Source organism: Sander lucioperca, chromosome 20, assembly GCF_008315115.2.
Source record: "Sander lucioperca isolate FBNREF2018 chromosome 20, SLUC_FBN_1.2, whole genome shotgun sequence".
Taxonomy (NCBI): domain Eukaryota; kingdom Metazoa; phylum Chordata; class Actinopteri; order Perciformes; family Percidae; genus Sander; species Sander lucioperca.
Genome location: NC_050192.1, coordinates 11,429,374 through 11,449,269, shown reverse-complemented (window position 1 = coordinate 11,449,269; position 19,896 = coordinate 11,429,374). Strand labels below are relative to the sequence as shown.

The 19,896-nt window shown below is 42.0% G+C and overlaps 1 protein-coding gene across 3 annotated transcripts in view; it reads right to left on the bottom strand.

Annotated features, from left to right (window-relative positions):
* The window catches only part of wnt5b (wingless-type MMTV integration site family, member 5b), an 82,728-nt gene that overhangs the window by 8,571 nt on the left and 54,261 nt on the right, over nt 1–19,896 (bottom strand). For 2 of the 3 annotated variants that reach the window (XM_031313440.2, XM_031313439.2), the window contains 3 exons: nt 5,531–5,694; nt 4,332–4,419; nt 3,885–4,044 (listed from right to left, as the gene is read on the bottom strand). In XM_031313440.2, coding sequence (XP_031169300.1) covers nt 3,885–4,044; nt 4,332–4,419; nt 5,531–5,646 — 364 coding nt within the window. In that variant the 5' untranslated portion in view covers nt 5,647–5,694. Of the gene's footprint in view, nt 1–3,884; nt 4,045–4,331; nt 4,420–5,530; nt 5,707–19,896 lie in introns of those variants that run through there. The other variant, XM_031313438.2, reaches the window with a different exon arrangement.

Below are 19,896 nucleotides of genomic sequence, written 5' to 3'. Positions count from 1 at the left end.
ATGCAACAATCAGGGCCAGGGGGGTGTCTAACTACGTGTCAATCACTGCTCATGCACAGGCATTCATTCTCCCTTGTGGGGGGAGGGGCTTAGGAGACTGTTTTGGGCTTTAGCGGAAAGGGGGGAGGGACTGAGAAGTTGTCGATGTTCACATTTTGTTCACATCAAGTCCTGGATCTTCGCAATCCTACCTACAGCACCTTTAAGAGGAGCTGGGCTAACGTCAGTGGCCAGAATCTCTCATTCTGATTCATTGCACTACGAAGACCTATACATGCAGGTACATGGTTATTTACCTTTACTAACACGTAGACATACTTGTAATGTTAACGTTGAACCACAAAGATGGATTCTTCTGACTAAATCTACTCAAATTCAAATAAACAATTAAAGGAAAACCTTTCTCTACTCATACTGCTGTTACTCTTTGTAGTTGCCTTGATGCATAGGCTAGTATTCAACACACAAGACCACATTAATGATTTCTGTTCACTCTCAAGACTAAGGGCCTGACACACCAACCAGACGGGCCGACCGTCGGCAGTAAAGCCAGTCGTACTGATCAGTCGGGTCCCGAGGTCCAAAAAATGCCTCAGAACACACTGAGGCGACGGCGACTTGAGCTTACACTCTGCGCGTGCGCAAAACGTAATACATCTCCATAGCAGCAGGCGGCGCTGCTCTGTATTGTTTCCATTAACAGTCTGATTATTTCCCAGAAAATGAAAACCGCCAGCTGATTGGACGAACGCGTCACGTGGTTGTTTTTTCTCCGGAAATTCACAGCCAGACTGTCATGGCGGCTTGTTCAGAATACGATCTCATATTGACCTAAAATAGTTCACCGAAACGTGTTTCTGAAAACATTTTAAGCGAGAAATAGGCCATGCAGTTGCTGACTCTGTCTTCATTTCAGATTGACAAAGGTCAGTTTAAAAGATTTGTCAGATTTTGACCGGCTCATCCGCTCCCCATTTCCGGGTGAGTCCCGACTGCCCAGTCCCCGACTGAACATGTCGGGTCGGCCCAAATGAATGCCGACGGCTCCTCGGACGGCCGACGGCACGGGACACACCGAACAGACTCGAGTCACGGACCTCGCCAGATGGCCCGACGCCCGATTATCGGGCTGGTGTGTCTTCTCTCTAACACCATCTAACACTGTGGAATACACAACACAAAATGCATGTCTATTCTTTGCATTAATACACAAAAAGGACGACTGCCTGACAGGTAGGATGCTAAGTGCTCTGAAACTGAAAATTTACATGTGAACAGCAAAGAGCCCTGTGGTATTTCTGGTTGAGACTGCATTTACAAAGACCACAGTGAGATCTGTTTTTTGATAATTATAGGGTGACATTTCTCTCTTCAAATTATATTAGACATCACAGAGAAGTCACAACAAAATGTCCTTATTCGTGGATGTTGGCCCTGCTCTGTTTCTCTATATTCTTGTAATGTTGCTACAGAAAACTGACTTTATAGTGTCATGTGTTTGGCCTCTATAGAATTTTAGAACGTTCCTGCAGTTGCACCTTGTTACCAATGTGGTGGTTTTGATCTTACTTTGGCTGTTATGTTTAACAGCCAAAGTAAGATTCTAGATTAAAATATTCTAGATTCTTATTCGATTGTTAGGATGCTTTCTTTAAACACAAGAGGCAAAATTAGCCTTTTATGCTAATTATGACACATTTACAATTATAGCTTTTTTCACCAATGTGCACGTCCCTTTCAAATAAACTAATAGAATGAAATCTTATTATTTCAATAGTTTTCTTTAAGCATATTATACGTGTCAGTAATAATCAGTTAGTGATTTTATTGGTAGCCTATACTTAGGCGTAAAGTCTTCTATAGTATTCTGCATCTTCTATAGTGAAAGATTATAGGGTAAAGGTGTGTGTATTTACCCATAGTGTTGTATACTTAAAGTGCTTTCCTGTGTTATTTGTAGCCCATAGTATCGCTCTATTATATAATGCCCATAGCCTGGAATCAACAGCAGCCAGCCAGACAGGCAGGTATGCATGCAGAGCTGAGGCGTGTGATCTATTCATTCAGGTTTTAGGAGCAGTGTCCCAGTCAGGATGCTCGTACATATTATGCAGCAGGATAAAGAGAGAGAGAGGCCGAGTGGTTTATGAGACTGCGGAGCCCAGACTTCAAATAGCAGGTCCGGATCTGCCGGCTCGGTGTCAGCTCATCAGCGCATTTCAAAAGAGGAGCCGCGGGACAATGGACCGACTAACACCTCCATATAAACCTGGAGATAGACTGACTGTCAATAGAGAGACAGGCAGAGAGGGACGGAGACAGAAAGAGCAGCAAACACCTCGTCTGACTGCCCGCAGCGGATTTGACACTTACTTGTTGATGAGAGGTTTCCCACATCGCCTGCTGGGAATTAGAAGCACATGAGACTGATCCAGGATCTGAGCTACTGGTGGATACTTACTAAAACCACTGCATAGAGATTACACGTTGTTGTTTTTTTGTTGCTCTTAATTTTCTAGTTTTTATGCGTTTTGAAAACGAGTGTTGGTGTCTTCGGTTTTTACTGAGAAAGTCCATTGCGTGTCATTGCGCATGCGCAATGTGGGAATCTTCCGGGCAAAATTTCCTGTGCTATTTGGAATCACAGGCTCTTCTCAGTAAAATTTTATGAATACCACAATTAATAGGCCTAATAAAAAGCATTTTAGGGCGCCCAGATAGCTCAGTTGGTAGAGCGGGTGCCCATATAGAGATTTACTCCTCGACGCAGCGGGCCCTGATTCGACTCCGACCTCCGGCCCTTTGCTGCATGTCATTCCCCCTCTCTCTCCCCTTTCACGTCTTCATCTGTCCTGTCAAAAATAAAGGCCGAAAATGCCCAAAAAATAATCTTTAAAAAAAAAAAAAAAAGCATTCCTTGATGACAAAATAGCTAAATCTACTGTAATCCCATAGACTAATAGAAAAACTCCACATACTTGCAGGAACTAGGAAAATCCTACAGTAAAAACGAAGATATAAATAATAAATATTCCTACAATAAGAATAGCCTACTTTAAATTCTGACTATACTTAAACACTCTTGAAAAATGTTGTACGTTTAGACCTCCTGTGGACCCTGAATATTGTAATGAATAAATAATGAATCAAACACAATTAAGCTGTTTGCAGAAAAAGACATCATAATTCTCTATTACAGGAATATTATGACAATTGACCATAACTCTAACCCTAAGGCTGTATGACCGGTCCAATATGATGTCTCTACCAACCCTCACTTGCTAAATTCAATTTTAGGCGATTGGAGGCGGTGTATTATTATTTGGTTATTTGACTGACCTCAAATGACCCCTTCTGTTCTGTAAAACATTCAACACCCTGATCTGCATGACCTGTCTAAACCTTTGTGTTAATAATCATAATAACAGTCAAAATAATGTAAAACAAGAAATAGGTGTGTTACTTACTGCCACCATGTAGTAAAGAATGCAGTTTAAAAGATGGATTATTGTGACAAACATGACAGAAAACTCTTTCTTGGTTTTCAGGATCAACCTGTTTATGTTTATGTCGCCTATAACAGTTTCTGTCATTGATTATTTTATATTTCAAAATAGCCAATAACACAACGAAGCTGTTGACATGTCTGTGTTTAACTTCTGGGCTTTTGCATGCTTGATGAAATCCCATTTTCTTGTCTTACAACAGAAAACATATTGACATTCAAAATACGCAATCACACAGAATGGGAGGCAACAAAACAAAACACAGAATTAAAACCTGTCATCACTTCCAAATTGATTGTTAGGTCTTTTAAGACAGGAAATATACATTTACATACAATAACAACAACCTTTCCTGATTCCATCAAACAATGAACTCACCAATCTGCATGACCCGCCCAAACACTGATGTGTTGTCCACAGTGCTGCAGTTCCACCTCCTCTGTCTGAACTGGTACTGGCACTCCTTGATGCCTGTCTTGGCTCCGTCTCCGATGTAGATCATGTGGTCCTGGTACAGCTGGCACAGCTTCCTCTGGCCCTGCAGAGCAGCAGAGAGATTAGCGGAGATTAGCACATTAATGGTTTGATACTTTAGCGGTCCCTGTGGGGATATTGTCCTTTATTTGACCATTTCATCAGACTCAGGGTCGGAGGAGGAAGATCAGACGTTTCCCTTTTTCGTTGATGCTGTAGAGCCACAACATGCAAAACTGAGCTGCTTTTCTATCAGAATATAATCATCACTGAATTCAAGTTATGAGAGAAAATGTTTACAACATTGAATATGTATTAAAAAATAAGTCTAAAGCAGGAACAGAAACTTACCTGGGAGAGACCAGACAGCTGACTGCAGAGAGGCTGAGCTCCAATGATATACATCTCTGGCCGCTGGATCGGGGTCAAAGCTAGTGACCTGAGGAGAGACAGAGGCCATATTAAGTCAGTAAGATCAAAGATTAGCGGCAATGACAGGGTTTATGTGATGTACGACTCTACCTCTCTGAGAGGGGCTCAGCGCAGTAGAGGACAAAGTTCAGACTAAAGTTTATTAGTACAACTGGCCTATAAAGTGTAGATAAATAGACTCTTCTGGTGTTCATCTTTGAAACCACTCCCATCTTGTTTCCTTTTCTGTCCTTTTCTCCCAAACAATTGAACCCTAATCATACATTTTGAATCACTTTTGCTTTAAAAGAGTGACAATTTACACAGATAATATGACAGTTAATCTGACTGTTCACACTTTAATGGCCATCCAAAGGCTTTCAAAACTAAGGGAAATCAAATTGTGTGGACATTGCCCCTATCTAGTGCTACAGGTAGATCATCTTATGTATAACAATCAATGGATTCATGAAATTATGGCACGATTTGGGCAACACCTGTATTATTGGATGGTTAAGTGCACTGCTTAATGGAAATGGCAAACTATAAACTGTCCTACCTATTCTGATTCTACATAAACTGACAGGAAGGTGAGCTCCAAAAGCATCCACTAACCTGCACACACCCTCCACTACATCACCAAACTGCATAGTTGTCTTGTAAGTCAAAAACAAGTGTGGCTAATTGTCGGTCCTATAGGCACAGCAGCAGGCCGCCATGCAGTGCCATTTGGGGCTCAGCCAGGGTAAATATTGTGACAGAGCCCTCACATTTGTTCCATTCACTGTTAGGGCTCTACCACAGGACTGGGACATCACCCCCAAAACACACACACACACACACACACACACACACACACACACACACACAGGCGGCAACACAAAGTCTGTTCACATTTTCCCATTTGTCAATAGCATACAAGCAAAAGACATATGAAGGATTTGATGAGAAAGTAAACTTTTTGAAACATGTTTTAAGGCTTGTGTCATATACAAAATTATACTATACTTATACTAAACTTATTCTGAAATCTGTCAAAGTTGCTCTAAATGGAGGTCATAGTTTATCCACTTTTTATGCGTCAACACCTTCCAAAAAATAATAATCAATGCACCACCAGTGATCGTTCAGTTACTCACCACCATGAGTTGGCATCCACCACCAGCAGTTGGGAGCTGCAGGCGAGGAAGGCGGCTGCCAGCAGCAGATGTCGCACGGCACCGCTACGCTTTCTCCGGACAGGCCTGTTGTCCATGGTCCGCCGCGTCAACGCCACACAGCCGGTGCTGGGGAAAGTGCTCTGCTGTTGAGACATGGGCAGAAAATCAGGAGGCGTCCTGCTCCGTCTGGAGGCAAACCCTGTAGCTGGCGACACAGTGAGTTCGAGTCCAACTCACGTGTATCTTGTCTATTTTCTTACAGTCCACTTGTCTTTCACCCGATCTTCTCCTTTCCTTGCAGTCTCTAGTATTTAAAACTACAAAAACAAAACTGCCATTAAAAATAAACTGAAAAGGTCAACCAAAAAAGGGCAGAGTTTGTAATCCTCAAAGAGTTTTACTGTGGTTGAGAATCGAGCTGAGATTACTGAAGCATTTTTTCATAAAGGTCAGAGGCTAAGTGCTAAAAAAAAGTGAAGTTTACTGGCTAAAAGTCGTGCGTAAAATGGTTTGGTATCAGTTGGGTTTTACGCAAAGTGCGATTACAGTTCTTCCTCTCCCGTTGTCTCTAAAAAGACATAAATAAAGCAAAGCTACAATGTGAAAAGTGTAATCCCGTTGTTGTCTTGAGGAAAGATTAACAAGGAGATTAAAACGCTAATTGAGCAGCAAAGCGACTGTTCCTTTCCCTTCCTTCCTGTCCCCTTACGACCACTCCACATCTCTCTCTCTCTCTCTCTCTCTCTCTCTCTCTCTCTCACTCCTCCTCTTCTCACCCCCACTTCACCTCAGAAACCCCCCTGCCCGCTGGCCATACACAACGCGCGCATGGGACGTGTGTGCGTGCGCAGACACCAAGTGGATATTGGACGCAGTCAACATTGAATGTTGCTGAGCCAAGACTGGAAGCGCTGTGATGTTACGTTTAAAGGTTTTGAATGTGAACAAAGTGCGCAAAATCAGTTGTGTATTTTTGGGCAATCACTCCCTGATTACAACAGATGTTTCTTAACAAGGCCTTTTTCATCATTTCTATCTGACCAGTGATCAGTTCATTGTTCATCCAGGGATCCTCCGTTCCTCCAGTTATCTAAAACTTAAAAGTAAAAAGTGTGTATCATAATGTTTATGCATATACAGTCACTAAAGTGGGTAAAATAGATTCAGGACAGTGTTTCAAAGTAGAAAAGAAAAAGAATGAGCGATGGGGGCTGAATGTTTTGCAAAACCCCCAATTGACCTCAAAAAAGTTCACCATGCGTCAAATTCCTTTTATTAGCTGAAGTGAATAATTTGTTTGAATAAAAGGTGAGTTCTTCAAAAAATCGTCTAATCCCCTCTTCTTTGGTCTGCGAAAATATAAGGCAACACACCACGACCCCGCCTCTCTCTCTCTCTCACACACACACACACACACACACACACACACACACACACACACACACACACACATAGAGACAGACGGTCAGGAGTCCTGAAAAGTCCGAGAGTAAAGAAAAGGCGTGTTGAAGCGAGCTCTCCTCAATTCATATCCCGGTCAAAGACAAACTGGGCGGCGAACCTACAGAAGAACAGACTCTTTGATCTGACTCAGTGCTTCTCAAAAGAGTGCGTCCACAACTAAAGGTGGACGCAGGGGAGATTAAGTCTGGGGCCTCCAAAACCTGGAGAAATTGCCCTCCGAGGTTTGTAAAACATTCATCATTAAAAATGGAAGTTTAGTATAGCCTTTGTGAGACTAATAACAAAGGAAAAAGTCACCAAGGTGGTCACCACATTCACTAATAACCACAGAAATTACTTTAAATTACCTTTATAATCTATAATAATAATAATATCGCTTCTCTATATCCTGTAGGCCTATATTTAGTTTGTTGCGCAGTTTGATAAACACTTATACAAATGCGTGAATAATAGCCTACATACATATTTGGCTTTCATCGATCCATATTTTGCGTGCGTAAAAACTTAGTCGAATGGAAAATAAAAAATAGGCCTATCTGTTTAACATGCTGCTTGCAAACCATTTGTGTGGGGGTTATCACTCTGGACAGTTTCCCGCGGACACAAGTCACACTAAAGGCCTATGTGGGTTTATTATAACATTACAGCCTAGGCCTACATAATGAAATGTTTAATCTTCTCATCAATATTCCTGTAAAGTGTGATATGTTGGGTTTCATAGGATTTCAGTGGGTGTTCCTCATGTTGGTGAGCAGCAGCAGAGAGTCGAATGTCCTCGTCTCTGCATGACAATAGACCACACACACACACACACGCACACACACGCGCGCGCGCGCGCGCGCACACACACACACACACACACACACACACACACACACACACACACACACACATCTACCTGGCTGCCTTCAATATACATCTCATTGATATTTATGCATTGGGCGGGTATATTGGGTCAAAGTCAGGTTGAGCGGGTGAATAAATAATGACAAAGTGAGATAGGCTACATTTTGGGAAACAGAAAGGTAATTATAATATGTAACAAGACTAAAACTGGTCCAACCGATCACTCAGTAAGTAACCCCGATGATGAACTAAATTATTTCCCTTCTGCTTTCTTCTTGTTTTCCCACTTTCCATATGCAGCCGTTTCCGGAGGTGATGCACTTTTGAATGCCACTCTATAATATGCTGAGGAGGTTACTATGACAACAGCGCCCTCATCTGGTGAAACACATACATTGATTGTTGTTACAGGAGGCTACATAGCCTACTGTAGTTTGCCATGCAGCACCTGCACAGCTGTACGCAGTACAATTATGGTGAAGCAGCAGGTTATTAGTGCGTGTATAGGTAGCCTACTTGTACTTTGCTTAAATATTTCCCCCATATGCTAGGCCTACTTTATACACTCAATTTTATAAAATGTTGTCCTATTTACTCCACTACTTTTTCTGATAGTTATTAATAATTAAGGTACTTTACAGATAAAGGTTTTATACTACATGTACAGCTTATAACATAAAATGCATTGTTACAGATTAAAACAACCTTTTTGGCTTGTGTCCTCTTAAGAAAAAGAAATGTCTATGAGACCTGTGTCATGTTTTAGATGTCTATGAGCTGTTAGCAGTTCCACCAAAGAGACATTTCCTTCTTAACTTCTCAGATGGTGTGAGTCCCAAAGAGGCCCAATTATCCAATATTTCCCTAGAAAAAAACAAGGTTATTGTGTAGCAGAACTTATTTCCTTCTTTTCTACCCCATTAATCATCTTATTTCGGGACCCTTTATAGGAGCCTGATCCTCAGGTTTGGAACCACTTGACTAAACTATCTAACTGATACTCTTGTACTCTAGTACTCTAGAACTACTACTAAAAGTAGTAGTACTAGAGTAGTAAAACTAGTTCAATCTCAACCAGCTACAGCAGTAAAATATTACTTAGACACTGATGCATCAGTTACAATCTAATAATGTCATAAAATAATAATAATATATTAGTCACAGAGGCCATTTCACTGCAGAACAAGTACTTTTAATGTGAAACTTTAAGTACATTTTGCTGCAATACTATATGCTTTTACTTAAGCATGCTTTTGAATGAAGGACTTAATACTTATAATGGAGTATTTTTTAGTTATTTTATCTAAATGATATAACGTCTTCTTCCACCACTGTCTTCAAACATAAATTCAGAACTATAATTGATCAATGGTCCACAATAGGACCTTTGTGCATCACATGAAGTCTTGAAATTCAACAATGGATGTTAAGAAAAATGGTGATCACATACACCCAGCTTTCATTTCAGCTCAGCATACTTTTACGCAGCTTTGTGTTCTGGTCTATCCAAGTATGTTTGACCTCCCTGGGCAATGTCCTGTATTGTAGCAATTGAAAAATTCTGAAAAATGAAAGGATGGGACAGAGCAGTGACTCATGATAATGACAGACCAATCAGCAGTCTGTAACTGACACTATAGCGCCCTCTAGTGTTACCCTGCCACTCAGTCTTCGCTATACATTATAGGTGTTCAGAAGAATGGCATGTTTATGAAAACCTACTTGGCAATAAACCACATTCTGATCTGTTTATACTGGTGATGTTTTCACATTTCCAGATGATCTGTATTTTGGTTGAGACATCTGAGAGCCAAACTGGAATAAATAGGTTTCTCCTCTTGAGAACTCAGCTAATTAAAACATACTGATTGTCTCGTCATTTGGGAACTGAAGAGAAACAGGCCACCAGCTTATTCTGGGACATGACCCAGAGATTCAGAAATACTGGACTGGAGCAGCCACATACTGCTATGTGATACTGTAGCTGCTGGTTTCACTGGTAACTTGTGATGTGCCTGTTGAAACACAAGGAGGTGCAGTTCAGCTACAGTGCACTCTGCAGCCAAAGAAAAGGGGGTAAACTGAGGCAGGGAGGGGGCGAGGGCACAGAGACAAAATTTAGGACCATGTGAGATTAAGAAAGAAGTAGGAGAGAGAACAGAGAGGGTGAAAGAGGGAGGGAGTGTCCAAGTAATGGATACACAGAGAGAGAGAGAGAGAGAGAGAGAGAGAGAGAGAGAGAGAGAGAGAGAGAGAGACAGAAATCGAGGGAGCAAGAGAGGACTTGTCCCCAGAGGATATGCGCAATAGCCATGCAACAGGGAGCAATGCCTGAGAAAGTCGGCAGCTCCTCTCTGGATTAACAGCAACCTCACTTTTTATTGCCTACAGTGCCAGACTACAGCGAGCGAACCAGCCAGCTCTCTCCTGCATGGAAACCAGCTGCAGTCGGCTGATGAGGTCTGAGCTGATCCCCTGGAAGCTGCTCATGCCAAAATGCTAAATATCCATTTTTTTTTTTAGAAATGACTGCCACTTAAAAATTGATCACCCTATAGTTAAAATGACAAAAACATCAGCAACTTCTAGGCAGAAATGTCCTAGTTTGTCATGATTCAGTCTCCCTAAAACAGCATTGGAGGAAGTATTCAGATGTTAGAGCAAAAGTAGCAACACTGCAGTATAAAATACTCCATGATTAAGTCCTGCATTAAAATGTCACTTAAGTACACAATTAGTGAAATGAGTTTAGAGATTAAAAAGTGAAAGTACTCATGTTTCATAAAAATGGCCCCTGTGACTGTTGTACCATTATATCATTGGAAATGTATAAGTGGCATTTACTCTTGTAGCTGGTCAAGGTGGAGCTAATGTTTATTATTTTATATATTGTTGGATAGCTTTATATGTTATTTTATAAGGTCATGAATTAACCAGCAGAGATTCATGGTTTTGCTCAAGGACACTTAGGGCAGATGTTTGTTTATAGAGGGGCTTCGACCACCAGTTGAGGGATAGTCTAATCTATAATCATTACCATACAACCTCACCCAAAACACATTCTAACTATGTTTTTCTTCTTCTTAAAGCACTGAATAGTTTAGGGCCAAAATACATTTTTGATCTGCTGCTATGAACCATCCAGACCTCTCAGGCTGTCTGGGTCAGGTCTGCTTTCTGTCCCCAGAGTCAGAACTAAACATGGAGAAGCAGCATTCAGTTTTATGCACCACATATCCCAGAAAACTGCAGGTCCGCTGCAACTCTCAGTTCTTTTAAATCAAGGCGTAAGACTTTTCTTTTTGATGCTGCCTTTTTTAAAGTAATTGTTCATTTCTTACACTGCAGAAGAACACTGTTTTATTCTTAGTCGTATTCTATTTTAGCTGTTTTTTATAATCTCTTTAAGAGATGTTTTTAACTGCTCTTTAATGTTTTATGTAAAGCACTTTGAATTGCCTTGTTGCTGAAATGTGCTATCCTACCTACTCTCCAGCCCTCTCTTATACCCACTACTTCAATAAAAACAGAACAGACACAGGAAAACATGCCAACTTCTGTGCAGACACATGCACACATTTGTAAGAACCAAAGAACTAAAAACTAAAAATGAGACCACAGCAAACCCATGGGATGATGAAACTACCTGCTCCAGTTATTATATATGATGTCTCTCTCTCTCTCTCTCTCTCTCTCTCTCTCTCTCTCATGCCTTCCTTCTTTTGTCTCTCTTTCTTCATGTCTGTTCCTTTTCCCAAAAAACACACATGCAATCACAAACACACGTGCAGCAACAAACTGCCAAATGCAGCTGGCTGCAGGGAAATGTACTGCTTATATTGTACACACACACACACACACACACACACACACACACACACACACACACACACACACACACACACACACACACACACACACACACACACACCTGGGGGAATTGGAAGCAGCTGAAAGCGGCTGTGCAGAGGCCTTGGGCTTTCTATCTTTGTTTTGTTTTCAGTTTACATGTGTGGTTGCATGTATGATGTTCTATGGAAACCCATCCTCTTTCTGTTTTACACTCCTTCCTCCCTCCCTCCTCCCTCTTTTTCTCCCACATTCTCCTGTCGCCCCTTCTCTCCTCTCTTCGTCACGCTTGCTCTCCCCTCTCCTCTTTCACCCTCTCCATCATTCTTTCCCCCCCGACTCTGTCCATCTCCTCCCTTTTTCCCTCCATCCATCCTTGTGTCAGCTGGCAGAAGATGAGTCATGCCTCTCGCTGGGAGGCTAAAACGCTCTCTCTCCCTCTAAATATATCTTCTCTATACTTCTCCTCCCCTGTCTTTCTATGTCTCTTTCTCCCTCCTTCTCTCAGCCTCTCTAACACTTCTCTCTGCTCTGTATCACCATCTGTTTCTCTACGTCTCTCTGCTTTGTTCTGTCGCTCTACTACCAAGCTCTTTCCTCCTTCCTCTCTCCATTTCTCCCATGCTTTTTCCGTCTAAAAGTTAGATTCATCAGCCATTTATGTTTCTATCCATCCCTCTTCTTCTCCTTCTCTTTCTCTCTCTCTAACAGTGCCCCCGGGCACCTATAAAAAGCAGTTCTCACGCTCCCCCGTCTCTCAACTGTGATGATGTGACACACATACTCTCCTTTTTACTCTCCCCATTTATTGTATGTACAGTCACTTGAAATACTTCTGTATATAGTGGCTGTATGCTTTCTTATCTTAACTTGATATATGTCCATATTTGCACGTTCTTGTAAACTTGTTCTCTGCACTGTAAATAAGTTTATTGAGAGTTACTGATGACCTGACATTCATTGTCTATGTCAACATACTTGATTCTGATAAAGGCATCAGATCTATATGTAAAAGCAATGTATATTATTGCTGTGTAATGGAGATGACGTGTGTCTAATTTAGGTTTTTCTTAGACCAGTATTACAAACTGAAACTACATGTGAACTTAATGCAATTTCACTGTAACACAGAACAAATCCAATGCAAATGCAAAACTACATTCAATATTTTTCAATGACATGGTAGATGATGTAAATGTCCTCCTATTTTCAGCAAAGGGAATATGAACTAACTTTCTTGTTATAACAGTTAACAGCTAAGCTTGTCTATATCCACGACGTTCCACCTCCAGGGATTGCTCCAGTGCCGCTGGAAATTCCGCCGGATGTCCCTCTTTTCGGCCGGATGCCCATTACCTTCCGCTTTCTTTGTGTTGGCGTTCTAAACTCCGGTGGATTTCTGAGGACTATGGTTAACTGCGCCTCAGATCTCTGCAGGGTAAATCCAGACAGCTAGCTAGACTATCTGTCCAATCTGAGTTTTCTGTTGCACGACTAAAACAACTTTTCAATGTACACGTTCCACCAAAACAAGTTCCTTCCTGAGGCTATTTTGCAGCGGCACTGTGGCTCCGTCCGGCGCTCAGCACCGCCTAAGAAGATTGTGATTGGTTTAAAGAAATGCCAATAAACCAGAGCACGGTTGTCTCCCATCCCGGAATGCTGTGTGGACTAGCCAGACCCTCCTCCGCAGTGCTGTGGAGGAAGGTCTGGCAATGCGAGACTACAGCTAAGCTAATGCCAGTTAGCATCCAGTGCCAAATTAACTTGTTACATAGGGGTGGGCACTAGATTAAAGCGAGACTAAGTAACTTTTGCCAAGTGTGACAATTACAAGACAATGCTGCATTAAACTTATAGTGGCAACTATTTTATATTAATGAATGTTACATTCAAGCCATTGCCAAATGAGTTACAAATGAGTTGTATTCCAAATTAGAATACAAAGTTAATTAAACCTATCAGCTCAACAAAACTCTCTCTGTATTTCTCAGTATGGCTATGTTTACAAAATGCAACTTTTGCATGCAGAAGCTTGAGTGATGCGTTTTACGTCACCGCTGAGAACAACCTGATCTCACAGAATTCCGTGAAATGAACACGGCCCCTTAACTGTACGTACACACCGCCGCCGACTTGAGCTGCAAAGAAGCTCTGGCCGCCCTGTCAACTACTTTTTGACGCTTGTCAAAAAGTACGGGGAAGCTGTTTGACGCTTTGGCCGCTCTGACGTAGTAGCATTCTATATTCGATCATGGAAAAAGCACAAGCAGCCACTGCACGGCCAATACATTGACACTAGAAACCTTTTATAAATTACATATATAATGACAGAATTTGTATTGGTTGTTGGTCGCAGCGGTGTCTGTTAGCAGTTAACTCGCTCGTTAGCCGCTGAACCGCAGCAGAATGCAGGCAGAGCAAGCAGCCGCCAGCTGTTGATCCGTGCAGGACTTCACCGTGAACGGACTGTTTAGAGACCATGTGACTGGCAGGTAACGTTAACTGGTCCCTATACGCAAATATCATAAATGATAGGGAACCCAGCAACGGCCATGATGAGCTTTTCCTCCTTTTTCTCGGAACTAATGTTTTGGCAGTAACGAAAGTTTACATCGTATGTTTCTCTGGAATCAGCCAGCGTGAAGGACGTCTATATTCCGATTGGTTGCCGCGTCATAGCTCATTACCATAAAGTTGACCTACTTTCAACTTTCTGATTGATGCTCTGGTCGCTCAAAATGCCCAAAACGCGACGCCGACAGATTTGACGCTCCTTGCAGCTGAGAGAAGCCAGCTTCCATTGAAAATTAATGACTTCCGGTATCTTTAGAAGCTCAAGTCGGCGGCGGTGTGTACATACAGTAACTCAAAATCTGTGGCAGTTTCACGGAATCGCAAAACATTCCGTGATGGGCCCACGGAAGAATTCTGTGAAATGAACATGGATCGCCGAAAATTCCGTGATGGGCCCACGGAAGAATTCCGTTAAATAAACACGGCCCCTTAAGTTAAGGAAAAGGTCATGGGTGGGCTTACGGTTCCGTGACACGCGGGAAGAACAGGACGGAAAAGAAGAAAGCAACTCCAGGAAACTTGACATGCGGGACACAAACCCCGGTCTCCTGGGTGAAAGTCCTGTGTTTGACCCATCCACCACTCCAACCAACCTCCTTACGCGGAATTTCGGCCTTACATAGTACTCGCTACCGTAGTCGCTCATTAAGTCATCTTCTCATTGACTTTACATTGGCATTGTTTTCCGTGGTGGCCACACCGATTTTTCACACATTCCGTGCCACCACCACGTAATGAAACTACGCACTATAGCTTTAAACCCTTTCCATCATTTGCCGAAATTCTCGGCCAATTGCTTAAAAAACATCATCATTAGGCGACCTGACTAAGTGGTCTGGAAAGCAACAAACTTCTGGTGAGTTTCTGTATGTTTACTTCCTGTTTTACTTTTGTGGAAATTGAAAACAAGGAAATGTTTATCTGTGACATGCGAGTGTACACGGTAGCACAAGTAGAATGTTACAGTTTTTAATCTAAGGTTTGCCAACACTAGCATAAGCCATGGTGAGCTATACTGTTCATAGTAGTTTCATCATTAAGAGGAAGATTGCGTTAAAAAGTTCATAGTCTCGCTTCTCAACAAAAGTTTAATATCCAGTTAAGGAATAAAGAGGGAGTCTAAACTGATAATTTGGTGCAGACCGAGTTTGGCACCTCAGTGGAAACGAAGCAACTGAGAGAGCTCTGGCTTCCCTGGTTTGGCACTGGACTGGAACCGTGGGAGAGACTGAGTCCCTGATCAGAAAGCCCAGGGAGAAGCCACTGAGGCTGGGCCAGATCCCCTGAGTTGTTGCCCTAGAGCTCCGCTGGTCAAACTACACTGGTCCCCTGATCCATTCCCTGGAGAGATTAACGCACACACACGCTCAAACATGTATAAACACATTTGTAAGCATACACACAAACAGAACATTTTACTCAAAGCTGCTCTTTGCACTTTAATGGCCCTGAGTGGCAGCGGGAAATACCTGAAAATTCTTAAATAAATAAAATGTAAAGAACCCCAATTTTACTCTAATTATTTAAATTCTGTTTGATGTGAGACTGCAGCTGGTAAGTACTATTTTTGACAGAACATTCAGTCACTGATGACTCATCTTTGTCTCAATGGTTTGCTCACTGTTGCCCTGCTGTTTATGTATTTCAGTCTAAAAGGTAGTGTGACTTGTCATGCGCACTGGTCTTGCACAGTTTCATCTTAGGGTTCCATCCAAATATAGTAAGTTTTTTTTGTACACCACATGCTTGTGTGATTTTAGCCTTGAAGTTAACAGCAATTTGTAGATAGGCTATACAAAACAGTAGAAGATAAAGATGGTTCCCAACGGAAGACAGAACTTTCTAACTAACCATCTCTGTTTGATATTGGCAAAAATATCTGGATTAGCTTCAACAGCCAATATGAGAGGACTTTGAAAGAAGACTTTTGTCTGATAGACTACTGTAGTTAAGATGGGGAAAGGCTCTTTAAAAATACGCCAGACCCTACGCCGTAGCCTGATGTGCACCTCTCGAAAAATATACTACATGTCGCAGCGACGTATGTTGCTCGGCCGTGGCTTGGTAGCGTTGCATTTCCCTTGACTCATTTCCTGGTTCTCCTTCTCCATAAACAACATGAAATCAAGGAGAGGGTTAACTTTTCCTGCTAAAGATTTCCCACCGTGGTCAGAAAACACAGGGGAGACACTTTGTTTTTCTCACTATGACTCTAGAGTCGGCACACGCTCCGAAGCTAATCACTGTCACTCTCTCACTTCTCCCTCGCTCTAACACACTCCCCACACACACGCCGGCTCGACGCACACACCAGCGCATAAGTATAAACATCAGGCCACTTACGTAGGCTACGGCAAAAGGTCTGCGTGGAGCCTCCGCAGAACCATAAAACGGCCTTTAGGGCTATGCTTTGTCTTGGGAGAGAAGTCAGGGGAGTCAATCATTTTCTCCTTCAAACTTGACTGTGCTTGCTCTTACACACCTGCCTTGAACTCCATTTAAGGGATCTTGCATCCAACTCTGGTAATGGTACATGTATGTCCACATCAAAAACCTGTCGGTTGCCATTTCTAAAATTGAAAATGAGCTGTTTTCCACCGTGATGGTTCCCCGCACAAACACAGAAAAACTGAGTAAAAACCAGCCAGATAAACACACACACACACACACACACACACCAAAATGCGGCCTATTCATGCCAACAGATGACAGAGCGCTTTGAGAAAATGCCAAAATGCTGACTACTGAAGGGAGAGAGAGCACAAGGCTGAAAAATCTCCTATGTCAGACTGCAGAGCCGGCAGAAAAGAAAAGCATTGTTGAGGACACACACACACACACACACACACACACATACACCTAGGCAGTTTGTGTGGTGCAAAAAAACTGGAGCAGGGCAGCAGTGCATAACACACACACACACACACACACACACACACACACACACACCCAGCCTGTGAGGTGTTGTGGCAAGATGGGTTGTCAAAAAGAGGAAAGAGAAAGTGAACGAAAAAGGAAGAAGATAGATAAATGGAGAGGGATAAAAGAGAGATAGTGGTGCAAAGAGAAAATGTGGCTTACATCTCCTGGCAGTGACCTACTGTTGTCTCCCTCTGTGCACATCTGCTCTCCTCCTTCTCTTGTTTACCTCCATCATGTTCTTTTTTTCTACTTTTTCTCTTGTGACTCTCACCTGCCCCTTCCCTTTTTTTATACAGACTAATACGTCTCCATTCATTTTCAATGTTATCCTGTCTATTGTCATGCTGACTGACACCTCAACATCCTCTGATTAGTAAAACTTTCAGAAGTCTTATAGATACATATGCTCTCAAGTGTCTGCAATCCATGTGTCTCTTGTGGAGCAGTTTATACTTCAACAGAGCAGGGTTGTATACAACTTGATGGTGTGATACAGGTAGTATGATAGCTTCTTCGAGTTTAGACCCTCCAGCTCTCAGTTCCCTTCAAAGGTCAGTACTGTCAAAACTGTTTGCAATTTGTCAGCGGCATAAATTCACGTGTCATAGTTCGCCAAAGCAGAACTCAATGCAAAAGTTCAGTACTTTTGATTGATGTTGTAAAAACTAGTTCTGAACGAGACTAACCCAACAATAACAGAGGATGGGAGGCACAAAAGGGTTGAAATACAATAAGAAAGCAGGGCGAGAGAGAGAGGAGACAGTGGAGGAGCTTGCTTTGAAGGCAGGTACACACACACACACACACACACACACACACACACACACACACACACACACAAAGGCAGTTAGTGAACCTCAGGGCATTGTTACTGTCTGCTTTTTCTTCCATATGTTGGTGTGTGTGTGTGTGTGTGTGTGTGGGGAGAATCTAAAGAGTCATGGTAATATCCATTCAGGAAGGTGTCGGCTTTCATGGGGACCTGTTGACACCATGGATGTATTAAGAAAACGGTTGACACACACCCACGTAACCTTGGCAACCAGCAATCACTGCGGGTGCAGAATCATCAAATACGGACACATTAAGTCACACAAACACACACGCTTAAAAAGAGACACACATGGGGTCACGGGAGATGACACACACACACACACACACACACACACAGCAAATCTCACTCCTGACATCATGCTCTTTCAATCTCACTTCTGTTCATCTCCTCTTCTTTTTTCCCTTTTTCTAACCTCCATTTTTACATTAAAGAAGCAACATGTGTCTGCCCCTCTGTTTCTCTCATCTCTTCTGGTACATTCTCTAAAAACGTTCCTCATTTTACCCCTCTTGCTTTTTCCTCTCCCTTCCGTTCTCTGGTCGCTATGGGCCCAGTGGGTTTTCTAGGAGAGGTATGACAAACGACAGCAGTGCACACACACACACACACACACACACCATGCAGAAAGCGAGACTCAGCTACTGCTGCTGTAGAGAAAGCCTGTGTCATATAGACCCGCCTCTCTCTGTTTCACATCCTCCATCTCTTTTCTATTCGTTTCTTTCTCTTGTTCTTTCCCCTTCTCTTTCTTTTACTTTTCTTGTCTGTGACCGTCTTGCTGTACAAGAAGTATAGTAAATGGTAGAGTCTGGCTTGCAGGTTTAAAGCCACATTGGCTGGGTTTTATTTTCCATTTTGAACCCAACAAACATAAATTTGTGAAGGCAACTGCTGACAGGGCCAATAATCAGTGTACAGTTTGGTTTGGTACAGAACATTTGCGTGATGCAGATGACATTATGGTTTATGAACACGCTAGTTATTGTCTGTGCCCCTGTTTAATCCCAGGTTTGTCTTGCAAATCACAATACATTTAGCTGGGAGCTGGTGTTAATCTCCCACTCTGTTTATAACTCAAGGTGTTTGCACGATCACTATAAAGCTCGGTATTCATGGCAGGATCTCTATTTTGAAAATGCATGACACACTGTGCGCCTGAGTACCAAGGACGTAGGTGTTGGCAGCCACAGGGGAACAGTGCACTTAACTGCTTTGTTTTTGCCCTTGATGAAGTTACAGGATATAAGTTAAAAGCAGAGAGGGACATGGAATATAGTCACCAGGCAATTTTGCTCGATTTTGGATGACAAAGAAATAAATTGTTCCATTACTTACACATTTTTTTCTGTAAAGCAAAAGCATACGCGTTTATATGACACATATGCCACGGCTGAAAGGAAGACCAGCAGGACCACTTCTGATTAGTACCTACTTATGTTCTGCAAGTATGGGTTTGTAAATCTGGAATATATGTTTTCTTCTGATTATTGTTATTAATACATTTTTGTTATGAAAACGTACATGCTTGTTGGATTTGACTTTGGCAACATTTTTACCTCATTATTCAAGCCAATAATGTATATTTGAGAGGGAGGAAGAAGCTAATGTGACCCATCCATCAGTTTGAGTTCAGAAAAAAAAACAGAGAGAATGTAGCAAAAGCAAGGAAATATGTGATATATATATATATATATATATATATATATATATATATTTATTAGGAGAGGGTCTAAAGACAGACAGAAGTTTGGATGAGAAAGTTGATGATGAGGTCTTTACAGTCTTTTGAGGGGTATAGTTACAAAAGTGGGAATTTTTGACTAAAAAGAATGCAACTGGAAGATTTTTATTT